Source organism: Equus asinus, chromosome 14, assembly GCF_041296235.1.
Source record: "Equus asinus isolate D_3611 breed Donkey chromosome 14, EquAss-T2T_v2, whole genome shotgun sequence".
Lineage (NCBI taxonomy): Eukaryota > Metazoa > Chordata > Mammalia > Perissodactyla > Equidae > Equus > Equus asinus.
The window spans coordinates 30,124,674-30,146,163 of NC_091803.1; the positions used below are offsets into that span (position 1 = coordinate 30,124,674).

The 21,490-nt window shown below is 39.4% G+C and overlaps 1 protein-coding gene across 2 annotated transcripts in view; it reads left to right on the forward strand.

The window, feature by feature from the left end:
- The window catches only part of USP31 (ubiquitin specific peptidase 31), a 70,886-nt gene that overhangs the window by 21,493 nt on the left and 27,903 nt on the right, over window positions 1-21,490 (forward strand). For both annotated transcript variants that reach the window (XM_014864726.3, XM_070484694.1), the window contains exons 2-6: window positions 13,130-13,267; window positions 14,539-14,627; window positions 14,718-14,810; window positions 15,413-15,548; window positions 17,867-18,011. In XM_014864726.3, coding sequence (XP_014720212.3) covers window positions 13,130-13,267; window positions 14,539-14,627; window positions 14,718-14,810; window positions 15,413-15,548; window positions 17,867-18,011 — 601 coding nt within the window. The remainder of the gene's footprint in view (window positions 1-13,129; window positions 13,268-14,538; window positions 14,628-14,717; window positions 14,811-15,412; window positions 15,549-17,866; window positions 18,012-21,490) is intronic.

The following is a 21,490-nucleotide window of genomic DNA, read 5'->3' on the forward strand; positions in this document are numbered from 1 at the left end:
TGTGAGCATCATCCATTGCACTCTTTTTCTGTAAGATGGAGGTTTCTTGGGGCCACTGGGACTATGCAGGACTTAATGAATGGTCCTGGATTGCTCTATTGTTTGAGTTCTTATTTCTGCTGTTTGTGATACTCCCTCTCACTCCCCACCGTCTTCCTTCATGGGCCTTCCTTCGTTTTCTCTTGCTTTGTCCTGGGAGCCTCTGCCTCCTACTTCCTCATTCCTGTGTTTTGCAGTTTCTAATCTGCTTCTAGTTAAGTAACCAGATAACTAGAGTCAGCTTTAAATAAGACTAAATAAACTGAGTTAGGGCCTGAGGGTCTGGCTAAATTAGGAAACTTGAGTGTTTTCCTTTTTGTAGTCAACTGTTTTTTTTTTTTAACTTTTTAGTGAAGTATGGCATACAAGCGGAAAAATGCATACATTATTAGTGCACACCGTGTTGAATCCTAAATCCTAAAGTGCTACTGTATCACCCAGACTGAGAAAGGGGATGTCCAGCACTCCAGAAGCTCCATCTTTTACCCCCTCCCAAACTCTACCTTCTCTCTCCTCGCCAAGGGTAACCACTCTCCTGGCTTCCAACACCATTGATTAGTTTTGCCTTTTGAATTTTATTAATGAAATGATAAAGTGTATATTCTTTTTAAAAACAGCTTTATTGAGATATAATTTGCATACCATATAAAATAATTCACTCATTTAAGGTATACAGTTCACTGGTTTTTAGTATATTCACACAGTTGTGCAACCATCACCACAATCAGTTTTCGAACATTTTTATTATCCCCAAAAGAAGCTTCATACCCTTTAGCAATCACTCTTCATTGCACCCTGACCTCCCAGTGCTGGGTTTCCACTCATTTACTTTCTGTTACTACAGATTTTCCTGTTCTGAACATTTCATATAAATCAGTCATGCAACATGTGGCTTTTTGCATTTAGCTTCTTTCTCTTAGCATGATGTTTTCAAGGTTCATCATGTTGTACTATGCATCATACTTCATTCTTTTTTATGGCTGAAAAATATTCCATTATATGAATATGCCATGTTTTGTTCATCTCTTCACCCGTTGATGGACATTTGGGCTGTTACCATTTTTTACCTATTATGAATAATGCTGCTATGAATGTGTACAAATTTTTGTGTGGACATATGTTTTCATTTCTCTTGGGTATATACCTAGGAATGACATTGCTGGGTCATATGGTAATTCCATATTTACTTTTTGAGCAACTGCCCAACTGTTTTCCACAGCAGCTGTACCATTTTACATTCCCACCAGCAGTGTGTGAGGGTTCCAATTTCTCTACATCCTTGTCAACCCTTGTTAATGTCTGACTTTTATTATAGCCATCCTAGTGGGTCTCTCATTGTAGTTTGATTTGCATTAAATATAGTATATTCTTTTGTGTCTGGTTTCTTTTGCTAAAATTCATTATGAGATAACATCTATTTTGATAAGAAAAATATCTGAATTATTGTGGAAAACTTGGAAAATACGTAAAAGTTGAAAAAGGAAAATCGAAGATGGATAGAAGTTATTTTGCATGTTACTTTCTTGTTTTTATTTTTCCTTTTGTGTGTGTGTGTTAACATAATTGGGATACAACTGTGTATATAGTTTTGCATTATGTGACTTTCATTTCATATTGTATTGTAAGTCATTTTTGTCACAAAAAGTCTTCAGATGGTTGTATGAAGGAACTTAACCTATTTTTGGATAGTTTCTGGTTTCAGTGAACATATTTTTTACATAAATCCTTCACTTTTTGATTATTTCTTTAGGATATATAGAAATGAAATTCCTGGGTCAGTGATTATCTATTATGAAGGTTCTTAAATCATATTGTTACTTTATTTTACAGAAGGATTATGCCATTAGCAGTGTAAGAACGTCTGTCATACCGCACTGTTGCAAAAAAGAAATCTTCAAGTTGATAAATGGAAAAATAACCTTTTCTTGTTCTAATTTGCATTCATCTCTTCTTTGAAGTGGGAATGTATCTATGTGACAGTAACATTGTGATAATTTAGGGAATTACGCTATTTTGATTTCACAGACTTGTCTTTGTTATCTCTGAATTCACACTCTTCCATTTAGCCTTCATATTCCAAGGCAGTAGCCAAGGCCTGTACCGACTAGAATTGGTCAGGGTTAGGGCAGGCCACACTAGGGTAGGAAAGTTCTAAATGGACTTTGCTAGGAAACCCTGGAGCCAGGATGAGCTGGAGGCTTGCCCCTGCACTGGTTTTATGTGCTCTGAGTCTTGTGGTGAGGGTTGAAAGACCTGGCGGAGGCCAGGATTGATTTGGAGACTACACCTGTGTGTGGCTTAGGCGTCAGCCTGGCTTGACCGCAGTGTTGAGTGTGGTGAAGAGTGCTACAGCAGGCCCATGACTTGAAAGCATCTTTAGCCAGTTAAAATTTTATTGGGAGTACTCTGGGTTTATGGCAATATAAATACATAATTTATAGTGAAACTTGCTGCATCTCTATCTGCTTATGAATAATATCTCTTGGTTACTACTAATTGATGTTTCAGTTATGAAAATGCAGTAACAGAATATTGATTCAGAGCAAGATTATTTCCAGAATATTTTGAATCCCTTTATAAAATTGGCCATTTGGTCAAAAACATTTTAGATTTGTTTATCATCAAATACCAATATATTCAGATCAAGAGGATGTATACATTGCTTCTTTCTGTGTTTGTGTGTGAACACACACACAGTGACTATCGAAGAAATAGATGCATGTTTGGCCTTGGGGTAGTTCAAGGCCTGACCTTATGCCTTCCCCACTTCTTGTCTTTCCCACCCTTTCCCACCTCCAAGGATGTGTAGGTTACTTTACTTCCATCCCAAAGAGGAGTGCCACTTAGAACATTGATTGGCCCTGTGCTGGTGAGTAGGGCGTGTGCTGAGTTCATAAGCCAAGCCCATGTTTCTCCTTTGTTTCCCTCCACTTGATCAGGAAGCTAATGCTGCTGTTCTGTTTTTCTCTTCCTAGGACTAAGCTTTCACCTCCCACCTGGCAAGCCAGGGTGGCCTAAAAAGGCCCCAGTGGGTGGCTGTAGGCATAAACTCTCTTCTTCTCTCTCTCTCCCTTGTTTTTCTTTGATGCTACCTGCTGTCACTTTTTTCCCCTCAGTGGTAAGATCGAAAGATTGGTTTGGGCTTAGGTTTAATATTAATATAGGCAGAAAACTCTGGTTTAAGGCTCCCTAGATCTGTCCAGCAGAGAAAAAAAGAAATTCTCAGCATGGTGCAGCCTAACTCTTTGGGATTAGGGGCCAAAGCCTCAGCTAGAAATAAGGTGTCTTTTTTTGTTTTGCCAGCCCTGTTTTCTTTGCATAAGATTTGGGTTCCCTGGCCAAAATACCAGGGTGTGCTGTCATAAGATCACCCTTAAGTACTTGGTTATTGTTATCAACAAATTCATTTTAGAAAATGTGAAAAATACGGAAGTGTATTAACAAGAAAAAGAAAATTCACCTAAAACTTGCTATTCTAAGTTAACGACCGTTGATGTTTTGGTGTATATTGAGAAGAATAAAAGACAAAAAGGTAGGGCTGCCTCTGTGGCTGAGTGGTTAAGTTTTCATGCTCTGCTTCCGCGGCCCTGGGTTTCATCAGTTTGGATCCTGGGCAGGACATGGCACCACCCGTCAAGCCATGCTGAGGTGGCGTCCCACATAACACAACTAGAATACTCAACTATGTACTGAGGGGCTTTGGGAGAAGAAGAAGAAGAAGAAAGAAAAAAGAAGATTGGTAGCAGATGTTAGCTCAGGTGCCAGTCTTAAAAAAAAAAGACAGAAAGATCTTTAAAAATTTTTTTTAAAAAGTTTGAAATCATGTTCAAGTGTAGTTGTGTATCTTCTTTCCACTTAATTTTATTATGTATTCATTTCTTCATGTTTTCTAAAACTCTCAAACACTTGTAATATTCCATGGTAGGAATATGTAATAATTTCTTAGATATTTAGATGCTTTTCCAGTTTTTCTGTTTTGACTTTTAACTGTTGAAGATTATTACATTCCCGGTGTGACGACCTTTTAGTTACATCAGGACTGGGTATTTACTTTTTTGGTTGTAAGCCAAAATTTCCCCCACTTCCTCCTTAAAAAAAAAAGGCTTCATCTTACTATAGTTGGGAAGAATCTTAGATTGTGTTGGAAAATGACAGGGAGACCAAAAAGAAGACAGTCTTGAGTTACTTGATTGGATGCATAGACACATTTTGGTGACTCCAGCTGACTGTAAACTTGGAGCGACTGGGCTTGGCCATTTAGAGTGTGCTGGGAAGGGTGGATGGGATCAGAATTCGTCTCCACCAGCAGAGCGGCTCGGGCAGTATAAAGGGAAGAACACGCCCCTTTACATTAGCTGGTGAGAGAGACATGTATTTCTCCACAGCCAGACTGTTGTCTCTCTCTTGCTTGCTTTCTCTAGTGTCCTAGGACACTAAGGCAGGACATAGTTCTTTACATGCTGCAACTTGATCTTCTGGCATATTCTGAATTCCTCCCAACTAACCTCAAATAATAACATCTCAATTAGATAAACTGCATTTTTGTTTCTGGGCCATATTTCACTTGTAGGAAAAAATGCAAATTACACCAAAACAAATACTGATTAACAGGGATTTATTTAAAAGCAAACAAACTCCCTGAAGCCTCGGGCTTAGTGCAGCTGTACCTTAGTCTCCAGCACATGTTTTCTGTCTGCGCTGAGGATTGACCTTGAGAATGGGGAACCTCAGCCCTGTGTGATCCTGAGTCATGTAAGGGAACAACGTCATTTACTGAAGAACGTTTTAAGGCTGTTTCTTAACTTTGGACAAGTTACTTCACTTCTCTTGAGCCTGATTTTTTTCATCTGTAAATAATAATGATGATACTTATAGCATAGGGAATTTTCTAGGTATTAAATTTTTTAATTTTTTTATTCTATTGAGGTCATAGTTTATAACATTGTGAAATTTCAGTTGTATATTACTTTTTGTCAGTCACCATATATGTATGCTCCTTTACCCCTTATGCCCATCCCCCATCCCCCAACCCCCTTCTCCTCTGGTAACCACTAATCTGTTCTCTTTGTCCGTATATTTGTTTATCTTCCACATATGAGTGAAATCATACTGTGTTTGTCTTTCTCTGTCTTGCTTGTTTTGCTTAACATAATAGCCCTCAAGTTCCATCCATGTTGTTGTGAATAGGACAGTTTTGTCTTTTTTTAGGGCTGAGTAGTATTCCATTGTGTGTGTGTGTGTGTGTGTGTGTGTGTATACTACATCTTCTTTATCCATTCATCAGTTGATAGGCATTTGGGTTGCTTCCGTGTCTTGGCTATTGTGAATAGTGCTACAATGAACATAGGGGTGCATAAATCTCTTTGAATTGTTGATTTCAAGTTCTTTTGATAAATACCCAGTGGTGGAGTAGCTGGGTCGTATGGTATTTCTATTTTTAATTTTTTGAGAAACCTCCATACTGTTTTCCATAGTAGCTGCACGAGTTTGCACTCCCACCGGCAGTGTATGAGAGTTCCCTTTTCTCCACATCCTCTCCAACATTTACTGTTTGTTGTCTTGGTTATTATAGTCATTCTGCCAGACGTTTAGTTTTGATTTGCGTTTCCCTGATGATTAGCGATGTTGAACATCTTCTCATGTGCCTGTTGGCCATCTGTATATCTTCTTTGGAAAAATGTCTGTTCATATCCTCTGCCCATTTTTTGATCAGGTTGTTTGTTTTTTTACTGTTGAGATGTATGAGTCTTTTATATTTTGGAGATTAACCCCTTGTCTGATATATGATTTGGAAATATTTTCTCCCAGTTGGTGGGTTGTCTTTTTGTTTTGTTCCTGGTTTCTTTTGCCTTGCAGGAACTCTTTAGTCTGATGAAGTCCCATTTGTTTATTTTTTCGTTCGTTTCCCTTGCGTGAGTAGACATGGTACTTGAAAAGATCCTTCTAAGACTGATATCAAAGAGTGTACTGCCTATATTTTCTTCTAGGAGTTTTATGATTTCATGTCTTACCTTCACGTCTTTTTTATCCATTTTGAATTGATTTTTGTGCACAGTGTGAGATAATGGTCTACTTTCATTCTTTTGCATGTGGCTGTCTAGTTTTCCCAACACCATTTATTGAAGAGACTTTCCTTTCTCCATTGTATGTTCCCAGCTCCTTTGTTGAAGATTAGCTGTCCATAGATGTGTGGTTTTATTTCTGGGCTTTCAGTTCTGTTCCATTGATCTGTGTGTCTGTTTTCGTACCAGTACCATGCTGTTTTGATTACTGTAGCTTTGTAGTACGTGTTGAAGTCAGGGATTGTGATGCCTCCACCTTTGTTCTTGTTTCTCAGGATCGCTTTAGCTCTTCGGGGTCTTTTGTTGCCCCATATGAATTTTAGAATTCTTTGTTGTGTTTCCATGAAGAATGTCATTGGGATTCTGATTGGGATTGCATTGAATCTGTAGATTGCTTTAGGTAGTGTGGACATTTTAACTATGTTTCTTCTTCCAATCCACGTGCATGTAACATCTTTCTATTTCTTTATGTCATCATTGATTTCTTTCAGTAATGTCTTATAGTTTTCATTGTATAGGTCTTTCACCTCCTTGGATAAATTTATTCCTAGATATTTTATTCTTTTTGTTGCGATTGTAAATGTCTAAGGATTAATTTTATAGGAAATAACACCTATAAATAATTAGTGTAGTGCCTGATACATTACAAGCACTCAAATATTAACTGTTATTATTATTGTTACTCTTTGTGTCAAGTGTCATATTTGCTAGATACGGGGAAATAATATTGAATAAGACATTCCTGATTACTGTCTGGTGTTGGAGACAGATATGAGATTTTATGTTCTGGTGATATGAATAAGATACAGTGTAATAAGTGATACAGTACAGTTGTGACAAGAGAGCCTCCCATAAGTTTTCATGCTTTTGGAATTGAAACTTCAGAGCTTTTCCAGTGTGGCCATATTCATTCTCAGTCTTGGCTTCACACTAGATATAGAATCATAAAAAAAAAATCACACTCGGAAAAAAGTTAGCAATGATTAGGCCCTACCAGAGACTAACCAAATCAGCATCTCTAGGCTCCTGCCACGATAGGGTTTTTACTTTTTAAAATTTCTGCAGGTGATTCTACTATGCAGCCAGCGTTGAGAGCCAGTGCTTTAGATATTGTCCCCTTTTCTTTCTCTTTGGCATTTTCCAGGATTATATAATACTGCAGGGTAATTCTTTTTCTTTTTTCCTTGACTTTTTAAACTTACATAGTAGCAGCTGTGTAGAGTTTTAGAGTTTATAAAATGTTTTTATGATCTCATTAAGGCCTTATAGTAATCCTTTTAAAAAAATATTGTCATCCCCCCTTTGTAGAAAAGATAGCCAAGGCTCAGAGAAGATACATGTTAAGTAAAAGGTGATGAAAAGAAGACTTGACCTCAAGTCTTTAGAATCTAGTCTTTTGGTTTCTATCGCATTTCTAACAGAAACTTCCAACCACCGTTCAAATACTTGGAGGTCTTCTCTTGCTGGCTATATTTTCTACCTGTACAGCTTTATGATCTGTTGGGAAATCTTTGCTCATTCTTCCTCTGGCTGAACCACTCGTGGTATGTTCGTTTTTATATTTCTCCCTTTTGTCCTGGCCCTAATGCTCTTGACCATACTTCTACGCTTAGTTATAATTTCTTGAAATATAGTAAGCATTTCTCAACTCTTTTATTATAGCTTTTTCTTTATAGTATACACACACACACACATATGCATCCTTTCTTGATCTTTATTTCAGCAATGAGTCTCTGCGACCAAGTCTTTGTTTAATAATATCTAAAGCTAATCTTATAACTGTGCAAGTATCCCTCGCTATCCAAATTAATTTAGTTCCTGAGTTTGGATCGTGTCTCTTGGATACAAGGCACATCTGTACTTGAGTTACCCTGTGTTAGGCCCTTCTGTCTGTAAGGATCAAGGAGCTCTGTACCAGAAATAACTCACTTTTCTGTGTGGCCGAACATGAACACATGAACAGGCTGTTCATGGCATTCTCTGCTATTCTCATTGAGTTGTTTTTCCATCCTGGACGGAAGCTCCTTTCCCTTTGCCTCCTCCCTTTTCTGTCTCTCTCTTCTCCCACCACGGTCCCAGCTCCATCCTGCTGAGGAAGGAGAGTGAGGGGGTGCATTTAGGGCATGGGAGTGGAGGACGTTCCACTCATAGGGAAAGTGTGTGAGAAAGTCTGGAGGCCTTAGAGTCTCTTTCAAAGGCTGGTTGTTGCCACAGCTGGCTAATACTGAGGGCCTCTCAGCCTAATTTTTGCTGTTATGTGGGAAGACCTCTCCACCAGAGGTGAAGATGAGGAGGAAAGAATGGATGAAGGGCACAGAGAGCCCTGTTGGGGCATGCCTGCTTTCTGTACCCTGGTGTGAAATACTATGGTATGGACACTTTCTTTTTCACTGTGTTTCATAATCATATGTGTTTTTATAGTGTTCATCCATTTGTACCAATTTCATCCCCTGTGTTTTAGTTAACTATTCTGTTATCAGCTTAGTAGGTGTCCAGAAAGTCAGATTCAAAAGATGAAACTTTTCTCAAGGCAAGTGCTTATCATTCTCTTCTTTCCAGTGCTCCAGAAACCAGGTTTCACTTTTAGATACCATCTGTGAACCCTGCTGGTCACATTTCATCTTTCTCTTAAAATGCCATGGCTGTTGTCCTCCCAAGTTCTTCTGTTTCTTACCCAGAATCACTGGAAGTAAATTCTCTGTTTCTTCTGGCGTAGAATCAAGGAGCGTGGGTGATGATTGGGTTTGATGAGTCTTGGCAAGTTACTTTTTCCCCAAAAGAGTAACCCAGCTCTTGATCAGTCATGTTAGACCCATATTGCCACGACCATTCCCCATGGGAGGAAGTCACCCACGGCCCTTGCTTTGTCTTCTTCCTGGGATCAGATAAAGGGTGGCTTGAACCAGGTGTACTGTCGTTTCCCTGGAGCCCAGGATTGTGCTGCTTCTTTACTAGGGCTCTGTGAAAAGAAAGACCCTTATGTCTAATTTCATAGCTCCAGGTGTATAGACTTCATTCTATTTTCTGGGCCATGTTTCCAACTCTTTTGGTTTTTTTTCCTGTAAGGGGATGAAAAGTCCTTTTTGGAGCTCTAGTCCTTAAGGTTTTATTTGAAGGGTAAAGAGAAATTTTATGAAATTTGAAAGCCCTACAAATACATATATATTTTTTAAGATTTTATTTTTCCTTTTTCTCCCCAAAGCCCCGCAGTACATAGTTGTATATTTTTAGTTGTGGATCCTTCTAGTTGTGGCATGTGGGATGCCGCCTCAGCATTGCCTGACAAGCGGTGCCATGTCCACGCCCAGGACTCGAACCGGCAAAACGCTGGGCTGCCGAAGCAGAGCGCGGGGCTGGCCCCGTGCAAATATATTTTGACTTTTACTTTCTTGTTTAGTAACTGGATGTTAAAGATCATCGCAACTGAGGGGAAAATTGGAGTGATGGTCAAATTTATTTATAGTAGGATGTATAGGATTTAAGCCAATAGACTTAGTTTAATATTTTTCCAAACAAACATCATGCCCAAATTCTAAAATTCTATAAAATAGACACAAATATGAATATAAACTTTAAGAAGTTTATATTCTATTTTTCATAGAAGTGACAAATTTAAATAATTTCTCAGTTGTTAGTAATGCTTCTGTTTACAGCTGACATATTCCAGTGATATACAACTTTTTTTAAAACTGCAAAAATACAGAAGGATTAATTTTAGGATATCAAATAAACCAAGGTTTAATTATGAAAAAAATCATAAAGACAAATCATAGCAGTGCAGACGTGGGCCCCCCAAGAATCACTTCACTTGCTGGACTCTAGGGGAAGAGCTTGGGTGAAGATTTGGGGTGCCAGGCAAAGTCTCATCGATGGCCCAGCTCCATTGTTCGTTCTGTAAACCTGGAATCACAGGTCCAGTGAGGCACCCGAGACAACCAGTGCTTGGGACAGAGCCAGGGCTCAAACCCAGGGTTCTCGACTCCCACTATTTTTCTTGCTTCCGTAACACATACTAAGTATGGTTATTAGATTTTTCCATGTTCTGTTTTGTCTGGGGAAGAAGTAAAATAAACAGTGCTTTGAGTTGCTGCAGTGAGAAGTCACCGTTGTGAAGGGAGAAAAAGAGGCAGAAAGAGGAGCCTTTGAGTACGTTCAGGGAGGTTTTCTGTAAGATTTCTTTTAGTTTGTGATGTAGTGATTTAGAGTGGAGTTGACCCAGAGCAGCTTTTGCCCCAGTTCCAGAGGGTTGTGGAAGTCCTGTGGCCTGTTTGGTCATGCCCAACAAAAATCCTGTCGAGCAGCCCCAGCACGGAGCCTTGTGCATGCTGATTGGTGGACAAATGCTGGATGAGTTGAAGTGATAATGGCAGGAAGCACAAACATTTATGATATGCAGTCCTGATAAAGAATTGAATATTGTGTCCTCCTTGAAATTTGACAGACAATGTGTATAAAATGTCTGCTTTGACACACAGTGAAGAGTTTGATTTCAGCTAATTTGTTTCTTAGGATGCATAAGCTGAGAACTTTTTTCTCCCATCGGGTATGGGTGCTCTGATTTAACTTTCCAGCTCGGATCTCTCCTGAGCACCAGACTTAACCTCACTTGTCACCAGTTACCTGTTTCTCTTCCATCCTGAGTCAGCAACATGATCGGCAGTACTGCTAGTGCTAAGTTTTTTATTGATCCATTTTTCTTTACTAGGAAATCTCCTCTTTCTTCTGTAGCTCCCATTCTTCCACTGTCCATACCAGTGGCTCTGGTTTCTATTCTCCTAATTGAGAACAGAAGCCCACAGGCCAAACCATTTCAAGATGGAGTAAGATGTCAAGTATATAAAAGGCTATAGGAAGATTGAGGAAGGTGAAAACAAAGAAAGAAATTGGATTTGGTGATTCAAGTGGCATCTGACTTGTGGGAGAAGTTTTATAGTATAGTGAAGACTTTCCCCCACATCTTTCTTCCACTTGTGTACCTGTTTTGGAGATGGCATCCGAGTGGTATCCTTCCAGTCGCTTGAAACCTTGTTTGTTGTAAGGGCCCTGCTCTCTCTTGCTCACTTTATTCAGTTAGTAAGTTTTGCCAGTGACACCTCCATATTTTTTCTCGTTTGTGTCCCTTTGATTTTTCCTCCCTAAATTTGAATCTTTGTAAATCAGCTTTATGTTATCATTCACATCTAATTGACCATTGAGTTATGATGGTTCTTCTTCATAATTGAATTGCAAATCTGTCCCTTCTTTTCATCTCTGTTATCATTATCTGAATTGGAAAGTACAGTGGACAGGTTTTAGTTGTTTGGCCTACTTGATCATTTTTCAACTTTTGACACTATTGATCTCTCTCTCTCATTTGTAACTCTCCTCTTGACTCTTGAGACTCTGTTCTCCTGATTTCTTGCCACATCTTCAGTGGCTTTTTCTTGATCTCCTTTGAGGGCCCCCTAAATATAGGTGTCCTCTAGATTCTGTCCTCTGGCTTGATTTCTCCTGAATATGTCTGGGCAGTCTCAGCCATACTCATGATTTCAACTACCACCATCTGCTGACTCCCAAACCTTTGTCCTTAGCCAGACTGTTCCACTGAGTCCTAGATCTGTATTTTTCACTTGTTTATCAGATACTTCACTTGGAGGTTCCACATAACTTTAAATACAGTGGATTCAAACAGAAACTCATCATCCTCTTTCCCAGCCTTCTTCCTTTTTTGTTTTGCCTTGATGAAGGGTACCACCAGTTGCCTGTCATCCAGATAAGACGCCTGGGTGGTGTTAATTCCTCCTTCTTCATTCTCCACTTTCATTAGGTCACAAATCCTGTTGATTCTTCTGCCTCAATTCCTAAATCTCTGTCAAAGCTCTCTTCATATTGTGGTCATCACAGCCTTAGGTTAGACCCTCATTATTTCTTGCCTCATCATTTTATCTCCTAACTGCTCTCCCTTTGTGTAGTTGTCTCTCCTTTTTTCTCCCTACTTCCAAATTTAATACTCATAGCTAAAATTTGAGTGCTTATATCTCATCTACATGTGAAATGTTTTGCATGCATTCTCACTTAGCCATCACACTAAATCATTATTAGCCTTTTTACTTTGAGGAGAGTAGGTCCAAGCCTCACAAATAGTAGGTGGTGGGACAGAGATTTGACCCCGGGCTGTATGCTCCTGAGCACAAGATCTTAACCAGTTCACTTTTAGCCTTTCACTGGCTGCCCCTCTTTCCATGCTGTGGTCTTTGGAAGCAAGTCACTATCACAGCCCACATGCAAGGTGGGGGTTAAGGTCCACCTCCTGGAAGGGGGATTATTGACATAAATTATTTGGAATTCTTCTCTAAGGAAGATTTGTCTCTTCTTCCCACTTGTTTATTCATTCAATCATTTATGTTTGTGTAGACTTGTTTATTTTATACTTTAGTTTATAATTCAAAATACTATGTTACTTATTTAACCAATTCTCCTTTTTAAAATATTTCTTATTACGAAGTTTTTGCTATTATAAAGCCAGATGGGTGAATATCTTCTTAGAATTCTTGACATGCTGTTTTGATGGTTTTCTTTAGATATATTCCTAAAAGTAGAATTGTTGGGTAGGTACATTTAAAAGTTTTTGGGGGGCCAGTCCAGTGGCGCAGCAGTTAAGTTCGCATGTTCTGCTTCGGCAGCCTGGGGTTCGCCCGTTTGGATCCTGGGTGCGGACCTATGCACTGCTGGCAAGCCATGCTGTGGGAGGCATCCCACCTATGAAGTAGAGGAAGATGGGCACAAATGTTAGCTCAGGGCCAGTCTTCCTCAGCAAAAAGAAGCGTATTGGCAGCAGATGTTAGCTCAGGGCTAATCTTCCTCAAAAAAAGTAAAAAAAAAAAGGTTTTGGTACATGTTTCTGGGGGTGGGGTTTTTACATTGTTTTCTTTCTGGGAAGTACTCTCTAACACCCTTGAGATCTTACATCCCTCTTTGGCCATTATGAATGGTTTATCTTTAAAGCTGGGAATTCACAACTGTTCATGCTGATTTATTTGCCTGTATAGAGTATTGTGTCAAAGAATGCATTGCAATATCGGGGAAATTCCCAGCATGACGCCCAGGAGTTTCTGCTGTGGCTTTTGGACCGAGTTCACGAAGACCTCAATCATGCTGTGAAGCAGAGTGGCCAGCCTCCTTTGAAGGTGAGGATGTGCATCCCGCTGGGGCAGTCAGGGAGTGGCTGTTTGGTGAATGGAATAAGGAGAGTGTACATTCTTCTCCCAGGGCTCCACTGAGGAGTTGTTGCAGTTGGCATTAGTTAATATAGTGAAATTGACTAAACTCTGGGTGAGTATAAAATTCGTGGATACTTAGAGGATTTTCCCATGTTTACTACTATTGGCAGTGTGAGCTACAAGAGACACTGTCTCCAGGGAGCTTCCAATCTAGTGAGAGTGGATACATTTGCCTATATGACTAGCTTTAGATAAATTTAAGTAATTCCATTTCACTAAACTGTCTTTAAAACACAAATTTGCTTTCTAAGTCCAATGAGACATGTAGCCTAGAGATCACTGGAATGAATACACGATCAAAAAGGAAACACATAGATAACTCTGCTGTTATGATTGTATTTGAGTGTAGGAACCGATCCCTTGAAAATCCTTACTGAGAAACAGTGATTCATTCTCAGTTTTTATGCCTGTAGCCTTAATATGGGTAAAATGATTTATGTAATGGTAATAATTAAAGAGTTGCCTTCTTTTCGCAACTTTTAAAGTTTTTATAATTCTGCTCTGTACCTCAAATTTTAAATTTCTAGTTTTGGTAAGTTGTTAAATTATTCTGATTCAAGGTCCTTTTGTGCCTGAACATTCTGTCCTATCATATGACTATATGCTTGTTGCTGACCCTCCCACTAGCTTGAGATGTTCTCAGGGTCAGGCACTGTGTCTTATTTATCTTTGTATCCTAATGCCCTTTACAGTGCTGCTGCACATGGTGGCAGATGCTCAGTAACTCATTGTTAGGTGGAGGGATATGGGAAAGTTAAGTAAAATATGAAGTAGACATTAGATACCAAAATAAGCAGCTAATAAGTGCTGGAGAATTTAGACATGGGGGGAATTGGTCCTTTCGAAGTGGTTGGGATTATTTCCTGGGAGAGGTTGGAGGGGGACTTTGAGAGTTGGAGGGAGATTGGAGCATCCTTGGGAAGGAGAAGTGTATGACTGCCTGGATGGGGTGGAGAGGCAGGGGTAAGCATGGGCTATGGGAGTGCCTGTGAGGAGATGAGTCCATGGGACCCACATCCTGGCAGCTGGGTTCTGGTTCCTTTAAGCCTTTCACTGACACATCTGGACCTGACACATAGCTTATAAAGGAAGTCAACGACATTTGTGACTTTTTCAGGTTCATCTTCAGTGACTAATTGGTACTTCTAGTCTGTGAAATTATACTTTTTTTCTTTAAGCCACCATCAGAGACTGATATGATGCCTGAGGGACCATCCTTTCCTGTCTGTAGCACTTTTGTACAGGAACTTTTTCAAGCCCAGTACAGGTATGAGCAAATTAAATTTTCCCTTATGTTGTGTCCTTATGTAGTTCTAGGTGATCTTACTGTGAGTGTGTTACATTTTTGTTTTTGAAGATCTTCTTTGACATGTCCTCATTGTCAGAAGCAGAGCAACACTTTTGACCCTTTCCTCTGCATTTCTTTGCCAATTCCTCTACCCCACACAAGGTAAGAACAGATTTAATAAAATTAAGACTGTATATTCCTATGTGTTCATTTTCCTCTGTAGGCTCCTCTTAGATCTTCTTACTTATTTAGACAAGTAGTGGGATTAGTGATAAATTGAATACAGGCATTTTTAAAACCTTACAGAAATTTATGAATGCCTGTCTGAGTTTGCAGGGTGAGCAGGTTCATGGGACAAGCAAGTCTGTTCAGGTGGTTGTCCATCGACAGTGTGGGGGACAAGGGGAAAGGTTGTCAAGTGCCTTCTGGATTCTCTAGAGACCTTACATTGCACTTCTAATTAATTGCTTTATTTGAACTGTTTCTCACAATTTCTAGGAGTTATGCTGTTTTAAAGAAAATATAAAGCACAGAACCAAGTATTATGTTATATTTTTGTTTTATGAAAATTGCCGTTTCTGAAGATCTCTCGATTATTGTTTGATACTTCTACTTCAGGCCAACTGAAGTTTTTCCATTTGGCTTCCAAATAAAAGATGTGGGTTAGCTTCAGTTTTGTGTTGATTTCAGATCAGGTTTCTTTTGCTTCTATATTTTTGTTGAAGTAAGCGACTAATGAGAAGATCTGACTTTGATCTGTACAGGCCTCTCTATGTCACCGTAGTGTACCAAGGGAAGTGTTCTCACTGCATGAGGATTGGTGTGGCCGTGCCTCTGTCTGGGACTGTCGCTAGACTTCGGGAAGCAGTGTCCGTGGAAACAAAGATCCCCACTGATCAGGTAAGAAGCCTGCTAAAACGAAGTATGCATCAGCCGCAAAAGTGTCACTTTCTGTTCTCCTAAGATTTTTTAACACTTTTCTGCCAAATATGGTTAGATATAAATGTAAACCCAATTGTTTTTGTGTTGAGGGAAAAAAAATCAAGACCCAAAGGAGAAAAATGTACACAACTTTTCATGCTTTGTTTAATTGTTTATATATTTTTAAAGGGAAAAGCTGTGAGTTTACAGCAAGACTTTCGTTTAGCTTTTTAGTAAAGTATAATTACTTAACCTTTTTTAAATCATTTTTATGGATGCTTATCGCTGGGATAGAGGGAGGAGCATCCTTGTGGTATTTGAGGGTCAGAGAGGCTTAGAAAACTCGGCTGGTGGCTCTTGAAAAGCCCTTCCCATTATGGTGATCAGAGTGGGCCTCCTCTTGCTAGTACAGTGCGTAATAGATGCTCACTTCAGTTTGTTTTCTGATTAAAGCTGCCTCAGTCTCTTATCTGGTTTAGATAAGAGAAAGGAAAGTTGTGTGCTACCCCTGCTTTGTGGGTAAACTTTTGATAAGTAATTATGTTTAAATTGACCCAAAATTCTTTGGCCTATTTGTGACTTGACGTATTTTTGCATACTTTTTTTATTCAATTCACTATTATGATTTTATTTGGAAAAACATTCCTATTTAGGATTTACTAAAGAAAGATGATTCAGTGGCTGAATAGCTTTTCCCCAGATAGCTTCTGGATGCCTCTCTGTAATCACTTGGATAATAAAGGTGTTTTGTACTTTGGCCTCATGCGACCTCATCTGGGAGGTTACCACAGTAAAACAAATACAGCCAGCACTGTTGCCCTGATGTGTAGCAAGTATCTCATATTTTCATAGGCCAAGTACTGGCACATTGATAAAATGTTCATATTCTTCCTGACTCTGAAGAGCTCGCTGATGCTTATTCTTTCCTTCAGGATGAGGAGAACAAGAAAGAGAGAGGGAGAGAGGTGTATGTCTAAGGCAAATCTGGTGGTATCTTTAAAGCTCCCAGGGTTGTCTGGCTCTTTTTGCATGTGGTTTAATTCAGTGATATAAGTACAAGTTTGTTTCTGTTTTTGACCTCAACTTGCTGGGGAAAGTGAGTTACACGTGATGTTCACCTGCAGAAAAACAACGTGGTCATTAAAATCATTGACGGAAAATGTTCCAGGAATATTTATCTTGGACTATTTGTGGACTATGCCCCCAGCTCCTTTCACCTCATAGACTCGTAGTGTGTTTGTGTTAGTAGAGGGGACCTCAGGGGTCCAGTCCAACCCTCTCATTTGAAAGGGGTCCAGAGAAACCATGTGACTTACTCTAGGTCACAGGGCTGGTTGGTGGCAGGCCGGGACTGGAACCTCCTCGTGCCCAGTCCAGTGCTTTTTCACTAACAATGCTGCTGAGCATGCAGTGAAGGCTCTAAATATCTCCATTGTTTTTTCCCCATCTTTTGTTTTTCTGTTTCATTGTAAAATACTCAACCGTTTCAGAAACGTGACTTAGAAAGTGAAAGTATCTCGTACTAAGTATCTTAGAACTAGGGGTTACTAACTTTAATACTATGTGGTATATTCATTCCTGTTTTTTTCTTGTGCATATACTACATTTATTATTGTGCATTATCTTGTGCATATACTAAATTTCTAAAAATGGCATTATTTACACACATTGTCGTTTACCTCGCTTCTTACTCACTTAGGAGCTCTTTCCATATTAGTGCAGATATATGTAGCTCATTCTTTGTAATAGCTTTATAATTCCGGTAGGACTGTAATATATGTAACTAGTTCCTATTGTTGGACATTTGAATTGATATCATCTTTTTTTTCTATACAAATATCCATGGTTCTTTGACATTTTTCAACCTGAAAAAAAGAAAATGTAATGATGTAGGAGAAAATTTCAGAGTCAGATGCAGTCTCTATCCTCGCTGTGAGACTGAAGAGTTGTGTACCCTTAGGCAAGTCACTCCCTCTCTCCTTAGTTTCTTCCCCCTGTGAAACAAGGCGTTAAATTTTATAGTCCCCTGGGTCTCTTCCTCACCAAAACTTAGAGGAACTCTGGATTTCCTGCCGTAGTATTCTGAAACCAGAGTATGTTGTTATACAATTATAGAGAATATTGTGCTTCTAAGATTCTCTCATCGAAGGCAAGTAATGTGGGCTCTAGGAGATGCTTCAGAGCCCTCTCAGATCACTGCGAGTCCTGACGGTCTGGAGAAGTTCATATCAGAATTGGGAGATCAATTCGTATTGCCTTTCTGGTTATCCAACTATTTACATTTTTCCCATTTTTAGATTGTGTTAACAGAAATGTACTATGATGGGTTCCATCGTTCCTTTTGTGACACAGATGACCTGGAAACAGTCCATGAAAGCGACTGCATTTTTGCCTTTGAGACTCCAGAAATATTTAGGCCTGAAGGAATTCTCAGTCAAAGAGGTAAATGAGCATCTGTTTCCAGAATTCCACCTGGGTTTGCAGATTTAACAAAAGTCTACCCTTTTAGATGTCTATTATATGATGGTATAATTTTTTTTAATTGTAATAAAATACCTATAATGCTTTTTTTTTTAAATGATCGTATAAATTTTATGGTAACACATTTCCCTGGAAGAAGGCACTGTTTTAGGCAAAGTTATTTCCTTAATTTCTAAGCTTTCCTGTCTGAAGTTGGGGCAGCCCCTTTCTGAAGCTCAAGAATATGTCCTCCTTTAAGTGGCCTTATGTGGCACCTTATGACAGCACTCAGGAAGGTATAGTATGCTGTAGCTTTCTTTTGTTTGGTTTTTGCTACCAGCTTTGATGCTTAATTTCTAAATTCTAAAATCATTGCTATAGAATGTTTTCTTGATACTTGCATTTAAGAAATGTGCATGTAACTCTTCATAAATAGGCAGCAAAAGATAGTGAAACTGGACAGCGCTGATCTTGCCCTCCGTTCGGGCTGTGATTTGGAACTTAGCCTGTCTCTCCACTATGCTTGGAGGATTTCGGGGCTATTTCTGATTCTAGAGTTGCCAGGCAACTGTTCCCGGCCTTAGTGTTCTTCCTGGTTCTGGGGCTCCTGTTCTTTTTGCTCTACTCCGGCGGTTATCGAAGCATCAGTGTCACCTGGGGACTGGTTAGAAATGCAAATTCTTGGGATCCCAGCCCAGACTTTCTGAATGAGAAATGCAGGGGCAGGGGCCGGTAATCTGTTTAAACAACTGATTCTGATGCACATGAAAGTTTGAGAACTACTACTCTACCCAGCCTTATCAGTATTTTCTACTGCCATGATTTCTAGAACTAAAACTCCCACCAGCCCCCACTTGCCTTCTGGTTCCATTTCCTGACTTCCAGCTGTCCCCTAGAATCTCTGCATAGAAGTCCTACAGGCTTTTACGCTCAGTGGTTCTTTCTTAGACTGGGTCCTCTTGGATTTCTTCTGTGGAATAATGGTAGCACCATCCTTCCCTTTACCCAAGCTGGGTGCCAGCGCTTCTCCCTCAAAATTCACATAGAACTGATCAATCACTCTGTGCAGTTTTCCTCTTCATCCTACTGCCATGGACACAGTTCAGACCAGAATCAGCTGGGCTTTTCTAGTAACTTCTTTACTATTATCTTCACCCCTGGGCTTTCTCCTGTTCAGTTATTTCTCCACAGTGCCACCAGGCCTGTTCTGACATACAGTTCTGATCATGTTACATGCTTATTGATTGACCAGTGGTTTCCCTTTGTGTAAGATTAAATTGAACTCCTGGGAAGAATCCTGGCTCCCCAGGATCTGGTCCTTGCCTTTCTTTCCAGCCTCTCTGCTATATGCCATCTCTTACCCCTTCCCCCCTTTCCAAGATCCTCTTTCTTTCTCAAACATACCCCATGCTTTTACCCTTTCCGTACTGTTTGCTCTGATGAAAATTTACTTCTTCAGCTCCTGTCTCATTAGCTCCTCCTTTGTCTCCCTACGGACACATCCCCTCAATCTCCCATCCCACCCGGTCCAAGCAGCCATTATCGACTTTCTGTCTCTACAGATTTCCCTGGTCTAGACTTTCACGTGGGTGAATCATAAGTGGCCTTTTGTGACTGGCTTCTTTCACTTAGCATGTTTCAGGGTTCGTCCACATTGTAGCATGTATCTGTCCGTCATTCTTTTTTACGGCTGAATGTTATTCTGTTACGTGTATATACCACATTTTGTTTATTCCTCTATTGGTGGACATTTGGGTTGTTTCCACCTTTTGGCTATTGTGAAATATTAGTGCTATTTCACATTCATGTACAATAGTGCTGACCATCCACGTACAAGTATATGTTTGAATACCTGTTTTCAATTCTATTGGGGTATATACCTAGGAATGGAAATGCTGGGTCATATGATAATTCTATGTTTAACTTGCTGAGAAATTGCCAAACTGGTTTCCACAGCAGCTGCATCATTTTCATTCCCACCAACAATATTATGAGGGTTACAGTTTCTCCACATTCTTGACCAACATTTGTTATTTTCAGATTTTTTGATTATAGCCATCCTAGTGGGTATGAAGTTATATGTTGTTGTGGTTTTTATTTACTTTTCTGTAATGGTAAATGATGTTGATCATCTTTTCATGTGGTCATTGGCCATTTGTATATTCTCTTTAGAGAAATGTCTATTCAAGTCCTTTTTCCATTTTACAATTGGGTTGTTTGTCTTTTTGTTGTTGAGTTGTAAGAGTTCTTTGTATATCCTAAATACTAGACCCTTATCAGATATATGACTTGCAAATATTTTCTCCTGTACTGTGGGTTATCTTTTTAACTGTCTTCATAGTGTCTCTTGATGCACAAAAGTTCTTAATTGTGATGAAGTCTAATTTATCTTTTTTTCTTATGTTGCTCATGCTTTTTGTCACATTTCATGCTTTTTGTCTCATATCTAAGAATCCATTGCCAAATCCAAGGCCATGAAGATTTACCTGTATGTTTTCTTCTAGGAGGTTTTGTTTTTTTTTTTTTTGGTCATTTTTAACAGTTAGGTCTTTAGTCCATTTTGAGTTAGTTTTTGTAAATGGTGTGAAGTAGGGAGTTCAGCTCCATTCTTTTACATGTAAATATTCAGTAGTGTCAGCACCATTGTTGAAGAGACTATTCTTTTCTCATTGAATGTCTTAATGCCCTTGTTGAAAGTCCTTATTTTAGTTCCTCTCTTCCTTCACCTCCTATTTCCAGAAATCTCTGGTGCCTCTAGTTTCAGAACCTTTTGGTAATTCTCTATAATGGGTTGGTTAGCTTTCTCCATAGCCAGTTTAGGATTCAATTTTCTTTGGTCTACTCATGTGAGCATTATTGTCGACAGACAGTCTCTTATTTCAGTTTTCATTCTTCTGTGACCCAGGAACATTTTTTGTTTGTTTTCCAGTTGTTGCGTATTCATGCATGTGCTTTTGTTTGTTTATTTTCTAATTTTAATTGCTTTACAGTCAAAAATACCCAATCATCACCTTATCCAGAAAGCCTTTCCCCACATACCCGACCCTGGGCTGGGTGGCTGACTCCTGCTCTTCTGTGCTCCACTCGTAACTTCTGCTAATCTCTGACTCTAGCAAGTTGTGTGGAAATGATCTGTTTTCTCCCCTGTCCTTCCACCTCACTGTGAAATTCTCTGCAGTTGGGACTACGTTTTGCTTCATCTTTCTGTACCCAGCAGTTCAGTATAGTTCCTAATATACAACAAGAGCTCAATTGATGTGTTCAACTGAGAATTTCCCCAAATCTCCCTTTGCACCCCAGTTGCTAAGAGTTAGGACTGAATTTCTATTTTTAAGTGAGTTTGGTGAGGTCCAAGGTTATCATATTATAGGCAGATAGTGCTTTTGTTGGAAGAATATACCCACTTATTGAGTATGTGTTAGCCTCTGTTCTAGAGCCTTATAAATCTTTTGTTTAATGCA